This window comes from Acartia tonsa, chromosome 2 (assembly GCF_053477335.1).
Source record: "Acartia tonsa isolate MP-2025a chromosome 2, ASM5347733v1, whole genome shotgun sequence".
NCBI classification, from domain to species: domain Eukaryota; kingdom Metazoa; phylum Arthropoda; class Copepoda; order Calanoida; family Acartiidae; genus Acartia; species Acartia tonsa.
Window position 1 is genome coordinate 5,471,314 of NC_137261.1, and position 21,143 is coordinate 5,492,456.

Below are 21,143 nucleotides of genomic sequence, written 5' to 3' on the forward strand. Positions count from 1 at the left end.
TTTGTGAAATTTCTTCATGTTAATGAATATCTATTCTTTAACTCACTTTGTCCGCCTATCCTAGGTTATTTTTAAAAGCGAAGCTTTTCTATAATTATTAAAAGAAAAGCTTTTCTATAATTATTAAAAGCGAAGCTTTTCTATAATTAGGGTCGGTCCGTCCGTACGTCCGTAACGGATAGCTTTTTTCGTTAATTTAGGCATGTTAAAATTGTCCTATCGATTTCAAATTTTGCATGGTGATTCCTGTAATAATTAGGTACGATTTAGAAAGCGTAGCAAATCTATAATCATCACCAAAATGTCCGAACGTCCATTTAAAACATGTTGATTTTTTTACTTATTTAACAACAAATTTTTATGTGATCTAATCATCCGACTGATCTGATTTTTGGTATATTGATTCCTGGGACAACAAAGTATAATGAAATAAGCGAAGCAACTCTATAATCAAGTCCTAAAAATGTAAGTATGTCCATAAACATTATCCTGAATCAAGCAGTTTTTCAACAAATTTACTTACAATTTTGCTTTGACTCTTATGCATATATATTATGATTATTCAGTTCTGACACTATACAAGTGTTAATGTCCGTTTGTCTTACCGTTTCAGTGCTTTTATGGATGTTGTCATCCTTGTTAGGTTAAAATGGACATAGGAAGTTTTCATATACAGGACTCAGCTTATTCCTGAATTTTAATTTCACTTTATTTCTCTTATTTTTCCTTCATGTTTTTTCTCTGTTATACTTTTATTCACGGGGGAAATTAAGTAGAAAGATATAGTGTAATAATTTCTGTTTAAATAAGTCTATTTAAAATCAACTGACACGAACAAAAGTACAATACATAGGATATGACGTCAAATTTATTCATTTTTCACCAATTAAATCATTTTCTTATCATAGTAAATATAAAAAAAAATATGTTCTTCTCTTTTGAGATAATCTTTTTTAGATTATTTCAATAACAACAAAAAAGATGATGTTGTCATCTTTCATGATAAAGATTTGCTTGCTGACAACGTACTTCATTCAGTTGTTGTATAATGCAATTTTAAGAGTCTGTACCATGTTAACATAAGCACTATAGTTATACCGATACTAGAATCGCGTCATACGATAAAATGGATTCTTTTTCGCCACGTATAGAGGTTTTAACAGCAACCCTTAGTCGTGCCTAATAGTCTCACAACAAGTTATAAGCACAAGCAGCAGTGGCCGCCCCAAAACTTTTGTTCAGCTATCCTCGCCATCCTAAGCTTCACTCAATGATATTCTGACAAACAATTCTAAAGTAAAATTTCCCACAACCCTTTTTCTGAATTAAAACAACATTTTATAAAGAATGTTTTTAGTTTCTACTTTATTTGATTTCTAGTACATTAATAAAAAATAAATACATAACAGAGCATAAAAGCAAGACTAGTAACAATATTGCACAAAATTAACAGTTTCACATTAGTTGAATCACTTCAAAATCATTTAAATAATGGATTTCGTTCTATCTCATTTTAAAATACTTGACAACTTTTTAGAAAAAAATTGTATTCTAACTACCACTTTGCTCTATAGCGTACTTTGAAATAGATAATCAAGGTTAGAAAAATATTTTTTCTTTAAAAATTTTACGTGACTAAAGACAAAAATACTAATTTACATGTTTCTTTGTTGAACATTAGTACAAAAAAATATTTTAAAAACATAAAAAAATAATTAAAGGAGAAAGAAAGAATGTTCTTTTCTCGTATTCATTCGAATCCGGTGGATAGGAACCGGTTCTCATCCATACGAAAAAACTATGTCTAGCATCGTATTATATCCAGTTTTCTACGAATATAGAAATGTACAATCATAAGATTAAAACTAGTTTTAATCTTATAATTGTACATTCTATATCCGCGGAAAGCCGTTTATAATACGATACGAGAAATAACTATTAATGGTTAAATTTTTTTTTTATTTTCAACAAATTGTATAGGTACATTTATTTACTATATTCAAAGTCTAAATTATTTGTATTTTCTTAAGTTTTTACAATTATAATCTTTTATAAATATTTCTGGTAACTTTTTACCAAAACCAAAACCTTTTAATTTTACCAGAACAATTTTTATAATTAGCATTTTAATAAAACAAAATTTGGCTAAAATATTGCACATAGGGTCGGTAACATATTTTGATATTTTGTATAACATGTTAGATTATTGCACAAGAGTATTTAATAATGTTTTTATTTCATTATTTGGAAGACCATATTTACATATAGTTCACTTTTTACAAATAATTATCCTTCAACATAACATCTAAAGGATAAAAATGATAATGTTTTTGAGATTCACTATAAATATATTTCATTCTCCGAAAACCTCCGATTTTTTAGCTGCCGTTGTCGGTCGGAGTAATAGAGATTTAATATAATTGATTCCAAGTAAGATAGACATTGCCAGGGATAGAAAATTATATTATGAAAAAAAAACTTTATCCCAATTAGAAACTAAAAGTTACTTTATATTTGAGCCCAAGAAAATAATTCTATCTATTGATTAGATTTTAAGGTTGAATTTTTTAAATCTTAAATTTTTAGATGTAAATTTTGACTATCAATTGAACAAAATGTTATTTGATTAGATTGAAAAATTTAAATTTGTTTTTAAAAATTAAAATTTCTTTTCTGATGACCATTCTCTTGTTTGTTGATAGTACTGAGAAGTTGTACTCGAAATAAATATACATTAGTTGACAATTGGGATTAGATAACAAAAACCCGGATTTTTTTCTTCATACAAAAATAGAATAGATTTTATGAAAAGTCTATTTAAGCTTACTCTAAGAATCAAACCACGTATGAGATATGATTATTTAGCAGGGTTTAGAGTTATAGCCCGCATGGTTCAGGGTTAGATACCAGAGGGTTATGGGCATGATTAGCGCATCAATTTCTTTTCTTTTCTTGAGTTGCAGTGGATAATTGAAACTACCATAACGGCTACAGCAATAACACCTAAATAAATAAAATTATTTTACTTTCAAATCAAAAATCATAAGACAAAGATATTCTAAAAGTATATTATGCAATAGTTTGTAGGCATGACTGGTCTTACAGTAAAGTAAAAGAATAGAGGGGCACGATCTACATGTAACAATACCCACGAAGTGCCGACGATGTACCCACTTTCAATTTGGTCTTTGGATATCAGCCAATAGCGTCGGGAATATTAACACAGTCAAGCCGCGACAAAAAAGCAGAAATCAATTTACTAGAAGACGAAAAGGTCCCCACGAATTGGGCCAGGTAGTTGTCTGGGTTATACATCTACACTTATTACATTTATTGATTTTACATTTTAAGTTTTGTCCGACTATTTTTCATTTTAAACTTATAGTTACTGTTCATTTTACTTTTAACTGTATTTTATTCAGCTGTTTTATCAATTTTTTATTTTCCTGAAAAAGAATTACATACTACCCTAAAAAAACTAATTCCAAAATGTACATAACTTTTTTACAAAAATTTATTTAAAAATTACAAAATAATTATTTTCATAACCAAATTTTATAATTAAGACACAATTAAAAGAAAAACTTTTATAAAAAAGAAAATGTAGAAAATTAATTCTTCCCAAGAAAATTAATTAATAAAGAATTTATTCTATTACAAGATGATTGGTGGTGTAATCCCTATAAGATAGATTTAACCCCCATCAAAGCGTCCAAGCTTTTTTTAATAGGGTTATAAGAAGGGGTTTCAAGTGCTTGACATGGGGTTAATCTATTGTATTTTTTTTTTCAATTTTGAGTGGTGTAAAACACCCCTCCCGTCGCCGTCTATGCCTCCTTTCCCCTAAATAGATTTTTTTAAAAAGGTGGGGATTCGGGATAGGCTGAGGGAGGGGAGCTCAGAGACACATCCACCAAATTCTTGTAATAATCATACTAGAGACCATCAAAAGTAAGAAAATATAATTATTTACTTACTTAACTTCTTAACACTAATATAAATGCTAAGACTTTACCGGGTGGTTTTGTGTGGTCCACTTTGTGTTTAGCGGGAAATTACACGATAATTAATACTTTTTTCGTATCTGTATCTATAGAGTTTTATGGTGTATATTTCAGTTCTAATCAAATGTAAAGTGCACATATAAAGATTTTTATTTTTATACACACATACAGGGTGTCCTAAAAAGAACCCAGTAATAGTGTCGGACTGGTTATGACGTAAAAAATAAAAATTAGCCAATGAGAGGCCATTATTGACCAATGGTAAAATTTATAGTGGCCTCTCATTGGCTAATTATTTTTTTACGTCATAATTATAGTCCGACACTTTTACTGGGTTCCCTAAAAATTTTGGAAATAAGGTCTTTGAGATAAAATTAATTTCTTCAATACCTTAGAAGTTAAATATTACTTTATTATGTACTGATATTAAGATTTAAAGCAAAAGTTGCATTCAGGCTTTCAAATGAATAACAAGTTTTTTTGTCTATAACTTCAGAAAATTTACCTTGTTAATTATTTTTTTAAAACAACAGAAATGTGAACGACAGAAAAAAATTTATAAATTTTAGCACAGACCTTGTAATCATTTTTGTGTTCTTACGAATGGTGTATTGACATAAGGTCGTGGGTACATACGGACAAACAGTAGTTATAGAGTAGCTAAAACATTTAATAATAGTATCTTCCTCGGGACATTTCTTATTTTTACCCTGTATAAACAAATATGATATGAAACATCATCCTTTTGAGAATCTTAATTAAGCAAAATATTATCATTTCTCAATATGTGGCTATGCTCACATTCTCAAAAAACCTAGTTTTTTTTTAGCTATAAACCTCAAAAATATTTTTTCTATTTATTTAAAATTTGAATTTAAAATAGTTTTAAAACTTCCTAGGACCTATGATAAGCTACATTGTAATGGAGAATCATATCTGTTCAGCGGTTAGCAAGATCCTTTTGTACAAACAAGCTCACAGACATCTTGTTACTTGTATATAATGATATATCGATATGTATATAATACACATAACATGTTTTTTCTACAGTTACAAAATGGTTTAATTGCTTGGATTAAGAAAAGGATTTAAAGGTGAAATAATTTGTTTAGTTGGTTAAAGTTAGTGTTGAAGTTGTATACACTAAGATATTCCCCGCAGGGCTATAGACATAGGTTGGTAATCAATCCATAATGATTTAGAATGATGCAATGGAATTTAGAAATAACATTCTTTACAGTTAATTTAAGAATAATAAGCATATAAAGTTGAAAGTTTCAATTCTGGGGGTCAACTGGGGTAAATTCAATTTTAGATGTGTTTTTTTACAGAAATATGACAATAATGCCTATTTTTCCAACAAACATATAACAATAACATGATATAATTACACGAACTAACAAGTAGACCAAGGAAAACATATTTTTAACTTTAAAAAATTGAATATTAAGACCCTTCTGGGGTTTTCTTATTCTAACTTAATCCAATTTTACCTAAAAAAGTTACTAAAAGGTTGTTTAATATCTAATCAATGATATTATCTAATTTCGTATACTATTGTTCAATAAGATGCCAAAAAATGTCCCTCATCTATCCTATCTAATGAAACTGTAATGTTTTTAATTCTCGAGATTTCACGCATTAGATACATTGCATTATTACAACAGATGGTTCGGAAAATTTTATACAGGAAACTCTTCTTTTTAAATTTCTTACAATTTCTCCAAATTTTCTTTTTCTTATTAGTGTTATTTTCTACTATAAAAATAAACAGACAAAGCCCAAATTGTGTCAAAAATGATCCATGTGACGTAATAAAATGAGGGAGATGAGAGGAGAAGTTTTATTATTATTACGTCACATTGATCAGTTTTGACCAAATTTTAACACAATTTGGGCTTTGTCAATAAACAGGGTTGATGGATAAAATGCATAGAACCTTTTTAAAAAACTGAACAAATTGTTGTTGCATTTTTTACATTTTGACGGGCACCAAGCCAAGTTTTCAACAATTTCAAATTGAATTGAATAGCTAATTTCTATTATATAGAGGGAAAACAGAAACTTTATGACCAGCTAAATATAAAATAAAATGAAGGCATAAAATTTCAAAACTAAAATATATATAGATTTAGATGTTCAGAAAAAATTTTGCCATTGAAGTGTTCCTTTAAGGAGATGGTATACTAAAGGGAAGATGGCAATCGGCTGCTGGCGGTTGGCGCACGCTTCTATACAGCCACACACACACACGCACATAAGGAGTCAAGTTCATTTAGGTTATGTCACAATCAACTTTAATTAATTTTTCCCCCAGAGTGCTTGTAATTTAAGAAAAATATATTGAGACAAGCTTTAATTGAAAATATTATAAATACTAAAAGAAGAAACTTGGTTTTTTTTTAAAGAATTATCTTTTAAAAGCATACTTTTAAAATTATACCCACATATTTTCTATGCATAATATATTTATATACTTGTGGATGTTGACATTCTTGTTTAAAAGTAAGCTTATTTCATATTCAATTTTTAGAAATCTCTAACATCGATATATCCCTCTCTCAAAAATCTAAATGTACCTTTTCTGATTATATAATCTTAATTAAATTACAATTTAAATTAAAATTAAAAGTTTAAATTTGTGTTATTGAAAACTATGTAGAAGTGGTGGAGAGAGAAATGAGAGAAATTATATTTGTTTCTATATTTAATCCCGCAGATGTCAAAAACAATTATATTGAAAATAATGAAAACCTATGAACAAATGATAACGGACTGCGCCCCTTGTCTTTAGGGGATTTGTTATGTTGCAAGAATATAGCTGCCGACTTATTATCAATGAAAAATATTGGAAATAAATATTCAATAAATTTACTGAACTAATTGTACAAAGCAATAATGGATGTAAAATATACGTGGACATTATGACAGGAGAAAAATTGTCGTCATTTTAGGTTGCAATATCCCCTCACATTTATTGGTCGGGCCGTTTATCCAATAGGGGGGGGGAGAGGGGATGGGGTAATAGGGGTATCGTTGGTTTAACCCGCTACAGAGTTCACTTTATAATAGACTATGAAAATCTGGTGTAAGATCCAAGTGATAATAAATCCATTAAATCAATAATTTTCAATGGGAAATATATAAATCATAAAATCTTACTTTTATTTATAAAGTTATAAATTATTATCTTCGAATGATTGCATGAAAATATTACAATTGGTGTTTTCAAAAAAAATCCAAATTGGCAGATTAGCTATAATTACAATTTGCTTGAGTGTGTTTTCTTGTAGTGAGTCTACTCGATAAATTTAGTGTAGTGTAGCTAGAAGTTGATATTTTTGATTTAATACTAAATGCTAAATGTTGTTTTAGATTTTTTCTTTTTCTTGATAGTTTAATTGATTTCAATTAAATCACAAAATTTCCATTTTTTCAGTAAAATACAGTGTGAATAAAAAGTGTTTTTCTTTATGGAAAAAACATTACTTACCCACTTACCCACTTGCCATTGACAGAAATCCATTCTTTTTTCAATTTAAAAAACACACTGTATAAACATTAGAAAATATTTCAATTATTTTCTATAAATCTTTGCAAAGATGATAATTTTTTTCAAGATGGATTGAAGAAAGACAGGAAAAGGGGGAGGGCACCTGAATAAAAACTCTTTTGTTTCTTTTTTAAGGTGCGGAGAGCCCTGAAAGTTTTAACATTTTAAATAAAATTGAAATTAAAAGGAGTTTAATTAAATCATTTAAATGAGTGAAAATTTACTAATTTTTTGGGATTAGTTTAGATAAATTGTTTTTATAAGTTTATAAAATGGCAACATAAGAAGCTGTTTGGTCATAAATATTTTTACAGTAGGAAAATATATGGTCAGATGTGCTATCCCTTTTTCTTCATGTTTAAAATCTGTGATGTTGCAAGGTCAAGTAATAATTTAGATTTGCGGTTTACAAATGAATAAATTTGATGGATGCTCTTTTACGAGTCAAGGACAGCTTATGTTTATAAGTAGCTTCTTTCTTAGTAAAATAAGAAAAAAAATTTAAAAAATTTTTTGGGGAGAATTTTTTTTTTTTGGGGGGGGGGGATGTCCCACCTCCCAAGAAAATAGCTTAAAACCACCACAGGGCCAATAGGTATATACCCTGAAGAGTAGAATCTAATCGGTTCAGTGGTTACCGAGATCTTAAGCTTCAAACGGACGGACGGACAGGCAGACAGACAGACGGACGGACGGACGGACAGACAGACAGACAGACGGACGGACAGACAGACATTAAGCTACTTTGTATTATAGATGTAAGGGAAATTATTAAACTATACAATGTTGTAAGGTTATTTGTCTGTAGTTTAAGATTTCGACAACTAATGAAGTACTGGATTTTTCCCGGAAGCTTCATATAGGTTCCACGATGAGCATTTTTCTGTCCTTCCCTTACCTTCAGATATTAATTGCCATAAAAAAAATCAAGACGATCCAAATATGAAAAAATACTCTTAAACAAACATTTTATCTACCCCTTGTGTGCCAAATAACCATCAAAATCACTGGCGTGCGGTAGGGATGTGTCATCATCCCTCTGGAATTTGAAATTTAAAAGAAATGCCTTCCTTCGTTTTACCCCCTAATGGTTTCACCTCTACCCGTCCCTCTGGTTAATTACTGCGCACGCCACTGATTTAAATACTGCTTCTAAATGGTGAAAAACATTTTGGATTTATTCATCTCTTTTTTTTAAATATTACCTTACCTTCAGATATTAATTGCCATAAAAAAAAATCAAGACGATCCAAATATGAAAAAATACTCTTACCTATCAACATGGTAAGGCCACCAATAAGGCTGGTCATGGACATACATATGCTGTCTCCGTCCCACTCAGCAGAGTTCAACACAACCGTCGTCTCGTTAGCCGCGTTCAGCGCAAACGCCACGTCCCCGGGAGACAAAACCTAAAAACAAAAATAAAATAGTAGAATACAGTTGATTTACATTTGACTGCATAGTCGTAACAGTTTATTACAAACATTTTATCTATCCCTTGTGTGCCAAATAACCATCAAAATCACTGGCGTGCGGTAGGGAATTTGAAATTTAAAAGAAATGTCGGGTATAGTCCTTTCCACGACATCCCTCCATAAGGAGCGATTCTTCGTATTTTTAAAATGGCTTTTTATAGGTTATTTTAGGTTAGGTTAGGTTATATTGTGTTAGGTGATTGCCCCACAGTGTTAGGTAATTGGCCCCGCAGGGTTAGAGCCCCCCGCAGGGGCTAGAAATAGGAGAAAAGCTACTGTGAAAAATACGAAGAATCGCTCCTTATGGAGGGATGTCGTGGAAAGGACTATACCCGAAATGTCTTCCTTCTTTTTACCCCTATACCCTCTTTTTACCTCTACCCGTCCCTCTGGTTAATTGCTGCGCACGCCACTGATTTTAATTCTGCTTCTAAATGGTGAAAAATATTTTGGATTTATTCATCTCTTTTTTTTAAATATTTGTAAATCTTGAGAAAACCTCATAAGTAATATGTACTGTCCAAGAACACACCCTGAATTTACCTGTCAACGTTCTTGAACTCCAATCCATGGAGGTGGTAAAATGAAACTCATTTCTTATAAAAAAAAATTTTAAATTCTAGAAAGTGATAAATTTTTTACTGTTGTTATTTGATCTCTCAAGTAAATGTATTCAGTAAATGTTTATTTTTACAAAAATCTCAAAATAACAAACATGAATGTTATTTTCAACAAATCTATAATTTCACTATCTGTTGAAAATATTTTGAATTGTGTATCCGTTTCCTATTACTGGGCATGTATTTTGATAATATGTGTTCAATGTCAGTTTATACCAACTACGAAATTAATTTGAAAAAGTAACAACAAAGGAATGTAAAATTTTCTAATTTTGTATATTTTTTTCATTTTATCCATTCGATTTTGATTATGGCTTTTTGAATTTTTCTTGCTTTGCTACTTATTGAAAATAACTGTCTTTGTTCAGAAGTTTCAATATATTAGAATCATTAAAAGACGACACTAATGGATATAGATTGTCGTCAAATTAGGTTGCTATGATGTATATTATTTATTGGTCAGTTCGTTCATCCAGTAGGAAGGGAGGGGATGGGATAATCGAAGTAATAACATATACATTATTATATCAAGTTGTGGAACCAGTAGGAAAATGTTAACAGTACATATAATAACAAAAAAGGTTATAAAACTGGAGGATTTTTTCTCTTTTAATACCCAGATTTTTATTATTGTTATCCAATACAAGATGTACTTAACATTTGATTTTTGTTATGAAACTTGTCTAATAATATTATTGAGACAGGGATATTACAACTGGCAGTAAATTAGTCTTTTTTAATTTTAATGGTTTACAATGACGTGCAAAAAATTTTATGGGGGGAGAATAAAATTTCACTGGTGGTTGTAATTTAAGATTAGGGAGACGAGTAAAGCACCCCAAAAATTATTTCAGGTTTTATTTTTTAGAGGGGGGGGGGTGATTTAAAGGTGTGCCCTCTCCCAAGATAATGATGACGGTTTTAATCTAGTATATAAATATATTTTTTTTTGTGGGGGGGAATGTTGGTGATCATGGCTGACCATAGTATCGACATACAATTTTTTTCCCTCACTATTATTTATGTCGAATATTTGGCTTTAATGAAGTTGCCATTGATGCCATTTTTAATGTACAATATTATGCCGTAATAATATTATATTTTCCAATTTCCATATTCCTGTGGCAGCTCTGTTTAACAATATATAATTACACAGAGAAAAATATTTGGCCTCCAAAATTCTCTCTGTCTCTAACAATTTTAAGAATAAACTCTTAATTTCATTTTTATAGCTAACAATCCATGTTTATATAAAATCAACAGGATGTCTGGGTGTCCAGGGAAGGAATATAATCATTTTGGGGGTGGGTAACTCCAGCCTCTCAGTAAAAATCCACCTCCCCCCCCCCTCCCAAAAAAAATGTTCTTTTTGAAACTAAAATATACAGTGGAGGGCCTCAATAACATAGCCATCCTGTATAATTAGTGATACTAAATCATAATTTAAATATTGTTTGATGCTTGATAGCTGCAAATCTACTTTTTATAAAACAATTTTTCTTTTATTTGAGAGTGAGGCTATACAAGCAAATTAGATTAACTTGCTTGTTTAAATGGATTTTTTAAATTTAATATGAACATTCCCCCAAACAGTGAGGATCATATCTGTAAAAACGCTGAAACACCATCCCCCATATTTACAAAAATATTTTTCTATCCCTTACGGGGGTTTATATAACCTAACCTTAAATAAGCATTTAAAAATTTTCAATGGATTTTTTTGTGTTCTTTATTCGGTTAAAGTGAAATTTGATTCTTCTCTAGAACTCAATTATTATGTCCGTTTGTTCATAACTCCATGGAAAAACATTGTACATATAATAGAACTAAAGAAAGTCCCTTTAGTTCCTGATCTTATAAAATCTGAAAAAGAATCCGCGTATATTAGAGGGTTTCCAAAAATTACCAACGACCTTTTTTTAATAAAAACGGGGATGACAACCAGGAGTAAGGGAGGGGACAAAGGGCAATTAATTCAATTTAAGAGGGTTCGCTGAAAAGCAATGAAAACCAGATTTATCAAGAAAATTTTACCAAAATTGTAAAGGGATCATGGTAACCTAATTTAGAACAAAATTAGTTCTAAGAAAAAAATCATTTACTTGAAAATTAAATTATCAACACATCACAGTGTAGTAAAAATTATGTAATTAATCACTAGAAAAATCTTGTTTAGAACTACCTCAACTCTTCTCATATATTTATAACCCTCACCTAAATTCAAGTGGTTCTTAGATTGTTTAATACATAAATATCACAGTAGAGTTTCTATACATGAAATGACATTTTCTTGGGAAAAAATATTAGTTAAAACCAGCCATTAATAACAAATTTTTCTGTCTGCATATTCAAAACTAGCTCAGCTAGTTAGCGGGGCATTGAAGCGCAAGTACCCAAAGTCAGTCAGAATCTGCTGTATTCGTGCACATTCCCTTTAAGCCAGTACCCAAAGTCTGAGACTCCTAAAAATTGAATATTCGATCCATTGTCCCCTACCCTACTCCCTGGATGACAACATCCATAAGTAGCGAAGTACAAAAATCATTGATTGGCAAACAAACAGTGAATAATTAAGCAATGTTTAGTGGTCATTAAAAAAAAAGAGAGAAAGAAAAGAAAGAGAAAGAAAATAGAAGATATTAAGATTGATAGAAAGAAAAATATATTTTAATTTATTTGTGCCATGACCGAAAAACTGACAGACCAGGTAACTTAGATGCTCTTTGAAAAGGGGTATATTAACAAAAAAATCAGCTATCAATCTAAAATAGCAGCCTAGTTAATCCCATTTCCCCCAGAGACTCAAGCACGGACAGACAAAGTGAATTATAGAGTAGCTTCACAACTTAAAAACAACTTGAAATAATAAGAGTAATATAGGAGAAAAAAGGTTATTTTTAGGTATAAAATTTTTGACCTCAAATTAAAAAACAGCTTTTTCTTTTGGAATATCAAAATTTAAAATCCATAAGTTTGAAACACTCTAGTGAAAATAATAAAAGTTTGGTTATATTGAAAAATGATTCTAATTATTTTGAATGAAATTCTTTATAATCAGAGAAAATGCTTGTATAACTACAAAACGTTTAAGTCTTACTTTCAAGAAAAATTCAATGTTATCAAAAATGTTAGAATAAATAATTATTTCCTAAAATTGTAAAAAAAAAACACTATCATGCTTATTTAAATGCTTTTTTAAAATGATATACATATTTATGAATTCAAAATAAAATAAATATACTCTTTTCTGTTTGTTTTTTTTATTTTGTTCGTTAAAAAGGCTATTTTTTATTTTAATAACGCTTTTTTAAAAATCTATTTAATAAATGGCTTTTGGCTTCACCCAAACACCTCCCCTACCCCCCCCCCCCCAGCCAAGAAAATAGCTTGTGGTATTTTTTTGAGGGGTAGGGGGAGAGGTATAAGATTTAGATCTAAATAAATATGTTAATCGTTTACATTTTACCTATTTTAGAGGTCAACACAAGATTTCTCTCACTAATCTCATCCATTTTTCATTAATTTGTGTTTATATTAAATCTAATAATAATATACTCTTAAAGCTTTGCAATTTGTGATATTTCCATCCTTGTTGGACGATAAAAAAAAATCTGGCATGAGTTATTTACTGCTATATTAATTCTTAAAGTTCTCATGATTAAATAATTTCTGTGAAAGTTATTTCAAAAATTATAAACCAATTTTTATATAAAATTTACATCAAAAATTTGTGTTAATATTAACCACTAACATAATTTAGATAACCTAATTATAAAATATGATGTAATATGAATGTCGCAAAAAAAGATAGAACTAGAACATAAAATTGAAGAAAGGGAAAAAATAAGCTAGCAATCAAAGTTTCCAATAAAGATAAAGATGAAAGTAAAAAGATTTAATATGGTTAAATTCATGTACGACTCTTGAAGCTTGGATGGATGGATAGTTAGATAGATAATGTATACCTGAATAACACTGGCTGTCTCAATATCCGCCATCTCTTGAGTATCTCTCTTGTAAAGTCTCTTTAAGCTTGGTCTCGGCATGATTTCTTCTCTTTGTCTCAAGCTCATCTGGTCCTAAAATTTGAAGAAAAAAAATAATATGTTTTCGATCTAATTAGATAAACGAGCGAATAAAATCATAAACAATTTTCCAAGGATATTAAAATAAAAAAAATGATCATTAATACTAGTTTTGTTGACCCCGAGGAACCGAATGCCGGCCCAATAATACAATTGTATGATTTTCATATTATTTTGATGGTAAATTCTGTATTATACGACAAGATACATTAGTTTTCTGTATGGGTATACATATTACAGGTCTTAATTCATCGTAAATTAATCGGTTTCTGAGCCAGATTGAAAAATTCTTTACTCAAGTAATTTACCAACAGACACACAGATCAAATATTTTCGTAATAATTTTAATAAATTATAAATAAAATTCTTCTTAAGAAAAATTTAGTCTCCACTTTAAAATTTTAATTAAATTAAATTTATACTTAAAAGATTTCAATTATTTAACACAACTTTTTAAATTTTTAAATAACATAAAGAAACAAAATCCGAAAAGTAATCGTACTTTTCTTTTAATACATGTAGGACGTCTAGATGATTAATCATTTAATTGAACCAATAGGAACACGTCACTGGCTAGTAAGTGTATAATTTTTGGTGTAAAAGCGAAGTTTTTCATTTTATTCATATGATCAAATAGTTGTAAATAGTTGAAATAGTTGAATTTCTTCATATGATAATTAAGATATAGATAGTTGATTTTCCTAGGATTAAGCTTTGAAAATCATAACGTCCAAAAATAATGTTGCTCGTATTTAGGTTTTGAATCAGAAATACTATTTAATGGTTGACAGATGGTTGTGTCTGATTTAACCATCTAGGGTTATAAACCTCTTCTATCTGTATAGTAATACAAAGTAGAACGATGTCTATCTGTCTGTCTGTCTGTTTGTTCGTCTGTTTGTTTGTAGCGAAGGATCTCGCTAACCGTTGAACCGATCAGGTTCTCCTTTAAAGGGTTGCTTCTCATAAGTCCCGGGAAGGTTTATAACTATTTTCTTGGAGGCTGGGACAACCCAACCCCCCCCCCAAAAATGAAAATACCACCGCCAAATACAAATTTCTTTTTAAAACTAAAATTTAAATAGTGGGATCGACTAATCCCCCCCCCCAAAAAAAAAAATCTCCCCCCTAAAAAAAATTATTTTGATCAAACCTCTTGGAGCAAAGCCCCTGGAGGCTAGGGGCGAAACCGCTAGTTAATATTAAATCAATATCCACATTTTCCTTTTAATTCAGTTGGGAGGTTGAAACTAATATAATAATGTTTAAAAAAGAAAGTAAGAAAAAATTCTCTATTAGAGTTAGGCAAAAAAAAGCATCACATATAAATGTTTATCCCAGAGTTAATCTGAAGGGAGGTATAACCGTTATAAGGGGGGGAGTTGTATCAACCATATCCAGCCCCGTCTCAAATTTAAGGGAGGAGAATATATCCCTTTTAACCCTCTAAACCCCTAAAACAGTCAGGTGGGTGTCAAATTTTTAAAAAGTCACGCCCTACCTAAATTTAAGTGGGTGTGAAAAAAAAAGAATTTGCGCGCTTCGCGCGCCAACTTTCAAGTCAAAAATACTTTTTTTAACATTTGACCACATTAATTGTGTAGGAGGATGACAACTAGGTGGTTGTTCATTATACATCTTCCACTCGAAAGTCTGTTCCAACATACTAACTGTATTTTGGAAGATTATGATAAAAACTTGAGCAAAAATATTTTTTTCTTTCTAGAAATTGTAATTTGAGATAACTATTTCCTCCCTATCTTTAAAAACAAGTTTATAGTTCATATTTCAGAATATGACTAAAAACATTAATAGGGCTCAGCAGCCGTGCCACAATCAACTACGCGGCATTTTAGGCCTCACACAAGCCTCACACTCTGCTCCAGTCACCAAAATCTAATGCAGCCGCAGCCAACTCATTTTAGATGACGGAAAGACATTCACACCAAACTTATAGACTGGCTGCACTAATTAGTATTTAAAATTGTACAATAATCTCGTTATTCAATAGAAAATAATAGATTAAATATTTTAAATTTTAAATGAAGATTTTAGTAGCGCTGCTACTCTAAATTTAATGTGTCCGTCCGTCCACAACTACATTTTCAAGTATCGCTTCGAAACCAATTAATATCCACTGCATTAGAACAGGTTCTCAGCCATACTGAAAGTTATGTATAGCATTGTAGTATATCCAGTTTTTATAAAACTGGTTTTAATCTTATAATTGTACATTTTTATATCCGAGGAAAGCTGTTTATAATACGATGCGAAAAATGACTAATTGTATGGCTTTGAAACTGATTAATATCCACTGGGCTTGAACAGCTATACCGAAAAATGATGTATATAATCGTATTACAGACAATTTTCTACAAAAATTAAAATGAAAATAAAGTTTGCCCGGTATTACAAAACTGGCTGTAATCTATCATTTTTACATCCACGGAAAGCTGTCTATAATACGATGCGACAAAGAACTTTTATCGTGTGTTTTTTTATTCTATTTTAAGAAAATACGACTATTTTTTACTGTACTGTTAAATGGAACATTAAAATCTCGGAAAGTAAAATATATTTTGCTCTCTTGACACTTTTCTTTTTACTTCTCAAATATTTCGGTGTTTTTATATGTTTTAATGTTGTGCTGCTAATGGATATAACTATACTTGTTTTAATTAAGTTTAGTTCCGATTGATTTCAAAATTCATCTGTTTAAATATTCATTTCCATTTACAAGGAAATTTAAAACAGTATTGATAATATCCCCTATCATTTCATTTAGACCCCTTCTGCATTTCATGTTATAGACCTAACTATGCTTCTCTGAAATATACAGTGAAAGGTCAGTGGGAACTAAATCAATATTTCTTCCCAATTTTAAATTCTTCCTAAGTCCATACAATGCTTTTTCTAAAATATAGGGTTTTTTTCTATGATTTCTATAAGTACGGTTTTTTGTCTGTAATTAAAATTTTTATTTACATATTATATAATTTAACAAAAACAAAAAGGGCGGGAAGGGGGATTTAAATTTGCACGTATTTCATTAAAACAAAACTAGCAAAAATTGTATTCATGAATAGGAAATAAAATGAATTCCCCCTAGAGCTAATCTCATTTTTAATAATTAAATCACAAACAATAAACTACCACAACTATTTATATTATTTAAAATTGGAGCTTTTCTACATTTAGGGTTTGTCCGTCCGTAATTTCGTAACCTATAGCCCTGTTTAGGATTAGATGTAAGATTCTATAGACTCTAAACTTTAATTATATTACCTTTGCATTAATATTTTTAGCAGCCAGCAGCTTCTTCTGCTGTTCCTGGGCTGCTCTGGCAGCTGCAATCAGCTTCTGCTTCTCAAACAGTAGCCGCTCCTGTCTCGCCTTGGCGTCTAGCAGCTCTCCAAGTTTCTTTTGCAGCTCAGGTCTGGAAGCAACATTGGGGGGAAGCCTGAGTGCATTGGGGGGAGGAACTGGTCCACCATCCACACGACGGCCTTCAGCACCAGGATTTACCTGGAGGGTATAATAAACCATTTACTTTTCATATAAAAAGGAGATGTCTAATAGTCTATGATTGCCTTTTTTTAAAGATCTTTAAAACCACCTCTATAGCATATTTTACGTGGTAAAAAATTTTAGGTGGTTAAAAAATTAGGATTAACCCCCTCCTCCTTGACATTTACCTTTCTCAAAATAGAAACTTGGACGTCCATGGTTGGAGGGTACCCCAAATCTCCCATTAAATAAAATAATATAACCCCCCCCCCCACCAAAAAAAAAACATACTTTTTAGGCTAAATTTACCCCTCCCCCCTTTCTCCGTTTACATCAAGTGCACCTGGAGCCTTCTATTGGCGTATCCGCTAATTAGTTTATATTATACCTCGAAAGATCTGGAGCCAGCAGGAGCCCTCAGTTGGTCCAGCTCTTCCTCTCCAATGACAAGACCGGCTGGTCGTGGACTGCGGGGATCAACACCGAATCTGGGGGCAGACTGGTCGGCGCCGCCGCTGAAGATATCCGGAGAGTCGGCGTTAGAGCACACGGGGTCAGGACAGTTAAATCTGCACACCTAGAAAAATGGATATGGAAAATACGTGGATATATTTATATTATATACAGTTATTGGTCAGTTCGTTTATCCACTAGAAGGGGAGGGGATAGAGTAAATGGGGTGGATGGGCGTGATCCTCCCGAGCTATTTGTTTCATTTTATGAGAGTACATGGTAATCAACTAATAAATCCATATAGAAAAGAGATGATTTTTAAAATGTTGAATTGAAGCTGTACAATGAAACCTTGACAAAACTATTTAATTCTTAAACATGACAAATAAAATTTTAGTATTGTTAGAATTTACACTGTTACATTTTACACTTCATTATTTGTTAGAATTAATGTTCTATCCATATATCCAAGAAATAAATTGGTAATGTGGCGTTTCCCCTTGAATGGGCTTTTTTTGGCACAGAACCCAAAGAAGATCCCAAAAATATCACCCTTTCTTAAAAATAAATTTGAAATAGGTGAGGGGTTAATTTTTCCTTTTTTAAATTTTATTTCAAAACAAAAAGGGGGGGGGGTCATTGCCCGTCATGAACTTTAAGGGGAAGGACCGATAATGTAAAGCCATAAACATCTTTTTTCTCCAACTAAAACAGCTTACCTGGATGACACACTGGAAATGAACGTTCATAGAATCTGGAAACTTGAATGCCTGCACGCAAAAAGAGTTAGTAATTAGTTTCACTGCAACTGTCTGTAAAATGTTGGTTTTTGGTGCATCCGATTAAAAATATTGGTTTTCTTATTGTTTTGATGCATAAATTTTGATTTATAAGACCATCCAATTCATTTATATTTTGTTATAGTGATTTAAATGACAATTAGGCATGGCTTTAAGCGTAGATATTAGTGTATTGTCTAAACCTTAAACTACTGAACTTATTGAATTCTCCTTTTTGTGGAAGCTTCACATAGAACCCAGAATGGTTTTAGGCATATTTTAGGTTTAAGAATTTGGATAGTTTCATGCTATTTCGGCCACTTTTTTACCTCTTTAAATTCAAAGTCACTATAATCTTTGGGCAAGGCCTATAGTTAATAAAACAAAAGCAACCACACAGGGGCGTCCAAGCTTTTTTTTTGGGGGGGGGTAAAAAATTTTAGGGGGGGGGGTAATTCGTGTTTGGGGGGGGTAAAATGGCGCGCGAAGCGCGCCGAAATTTTTTTTTACCCCCCCCAAAATGTTTACCCCGGGGGTAAAATTTGATTGGGGGGGGTAATTACCCCCCCTAAAGTCTGTTGGGGGGGGTAAATACTCCCCCCAAATCTGTTGGGGGGGGTAATTACCCCCCCCAAACTAATTTACCCCGGGGGTAAAATTTTTGGGGGGGGTAATTTAATTATGTAAAAAAAGCACCTACCTAATCTATTAAGTTAATAAGTACTATCCTATAACATAAAGTAGTAAGTAAGGTTTATTTGACTATAGCTTCAGATTTCATTACTTTTATACTGAGTTCTCCTTTTTTAGGAAAGCTTCACATAGATCCCATGATGGTTCCACACTATTATAGGTCAATCCTTTGAGTGGTTTTAGGCTATTTTTCTCCTCCCTTTTTACCCTTTAGAAAACACGAGTTCTTAGATGCTAAGGGCGCCACTACTATTCAAATATATAGTAGTATCTCATTCTTTAGAACATAAAAATACAATAATTAACTCACTAACCAATGAACCAATATGATTATACTTTAAAGTGAAGCGTCTTATAGGTCCTGGTAAGTTTTATAACTAGTTTTGAGACACCCTGACATCCTCCCAAAAGAAATCGCCTATAGAAATTCTTTTTCATTATTTAATGAAATATTTAATTTAGTTAGGTATCTATTTTATGGAATCTTCAGTGCTTTACAATTACATCATAGATCCCCGGGATGGTTTTAGCCCTTATAAAGGCCCAAGCAAATAAAACATGATCAAACTATTAAATTTTTTGTTATCATGGTTAAGAACTGTTTTAACTGGTTGGACTATATTGGGGTATAGTCCCTTTTGTGGCAACGCTCTTTAAGGGGCGTTTCTTCGTTTTTTTCACACAAGCTTCTCTCCTATTTCTAGCCCCTGCGGGGGGCCAATTGCTTAACCATGTGGGGCAATCACCTAAACCAATATAACCTATCCTAAAATAAACTATCAGTAAAATTTTTTTTTAAAGAACATTCAATTTGGGGGGGGTAAATACCCCCCCCCCAAAATTTTTTTTTAAAGAACATTTATTTTGGGGGGGGTAATTACCCCCCCCAAAATGGTTTGGGGGGGGTAAATACCCCCCCCAAAATCGTTGGGGGTGCCGTAGGCACCCCCAAGGTAGGGGTTAATTTTTTTTGGGGGGGGGTATTGTTCACAAAATTTTGGGGGTGCCTACGGCACCCCCAAAATCGTTTGGGGGTGCCAAATGGCCCATTACCCCCCCCCTTGGACGCCTATGCAACCACAAAAAAATAAATACACTTGATTTATAATAAGAATTAATTTTGTAGTCGTCATTCTAAAAATATTTTAGTTTTTTTATTATTCATTGTAACATAAATATTCATATTTTTTCAGATAATAAATTTATGACGCACATTATTGGTTAAACTTCTTCTATATCTTAATTGGTCTATTTTTTAGATAATATCATCTAAAAATAGCCTATTTAGATAAATGTTTCCGATTTTTTAAATCATCATTGAAAAAAAGTTTATGAATGCTATTTTTATGCTACAATTATTTCATAATAAGCTAATAATCATTATTTTATCAAAATGTATTGCCCTTCTCAATTTTCATTGACAATTTTATTTGCATTTTTTTCAAATAATGTGTGTTGGTTTATACAAAGTAGAACCATGTCTGTCTGTCCGTCTGTCTGAAGCTTTTGAGCTCACTAACCACTGAACCGATTAAGCTCTACTCTTCAGGGAATATTGTATATTTACTGTTCCTGTGATGGTTTTAAGCTATTATCTCGGGGGGGGGGGGGGGGGGGCAACCCAAACGCACCCAAAAATAAGAAATCCCCCCCCCAAAAAAAAACTCTTTTTAAAACTGAAATTAAAAAAGAGGATTCGACTAACCGCCCCCCCGAAAAAAAAAAATTTTTTTTTACTTTTTCTTTTAAGATCTAAAATACGATAAATTCAGTTGTTAAAACCTCTTGGGGCAATGTCCATAGAGGCTAGGGGCGGAGCCGCTAGTATTACACAAAGTAGTAAGTTTTTTTTTGTCTGAAGCTTAAGATTTCGATAATTACAGAACCGTTCTACTGCTCTCTTTTAGGGAAGCTTCACATAGGTTCCCGGGATAGTTTTAGGGTGTTTTCCTTTTAATCAAGCCTTGGGAT

General features: G+C 31.5%; 2 protein-coding genes across 4 annotated transcripts in view; one reads left to right on the plus strand and one right to left on the minus strand.

Annotated features, from left to right (window-relative positions):
- The window catches only part of SsRbeta (signal sequence receptor beta), a 417,378-nt gene that overhangs the window by 86,310 nt on the left and 309,925 nt on the right, over nt 1-21,143 (plus strand). The window lies entirely within an intron of this gene.
- Nucleotides 1,937-21,143, minus strand: part of LOC145334433 (uncharacterized) — a 45,199-nt gene continuing 25,992 nt past the window's right edge. Inside the window, exons 10-15 of the mRNA XM_080179892.1 lie at nt 18,420-18,469; nt 17,636-17,824; nt 17,026-17,265; nt 13,621-13,734; nt 8,831-8,969; nt 1,937-3,003 (exon numbers count right to left, since the gene is read on the minus strand). Of these exons, the coding sequence (XP_080036018.1) occupies nt 2,927-3,003; nt 8,831-8,969; nt 13,621-13,734; nt 17,026-17,265; nt 17,636-17,824; nt 18,420-18,469 (809 nt within the window). The 3' untranslated portion in view covers nt 1,937-2,926. The remainder of the gene's footprint in view (nt 3,004-8,830; nt 8,970-13,620; nt 13,735-17,025; nt 17,266-17,635; nt 17,825-18,419; nt 18,470-21,143) is intronic.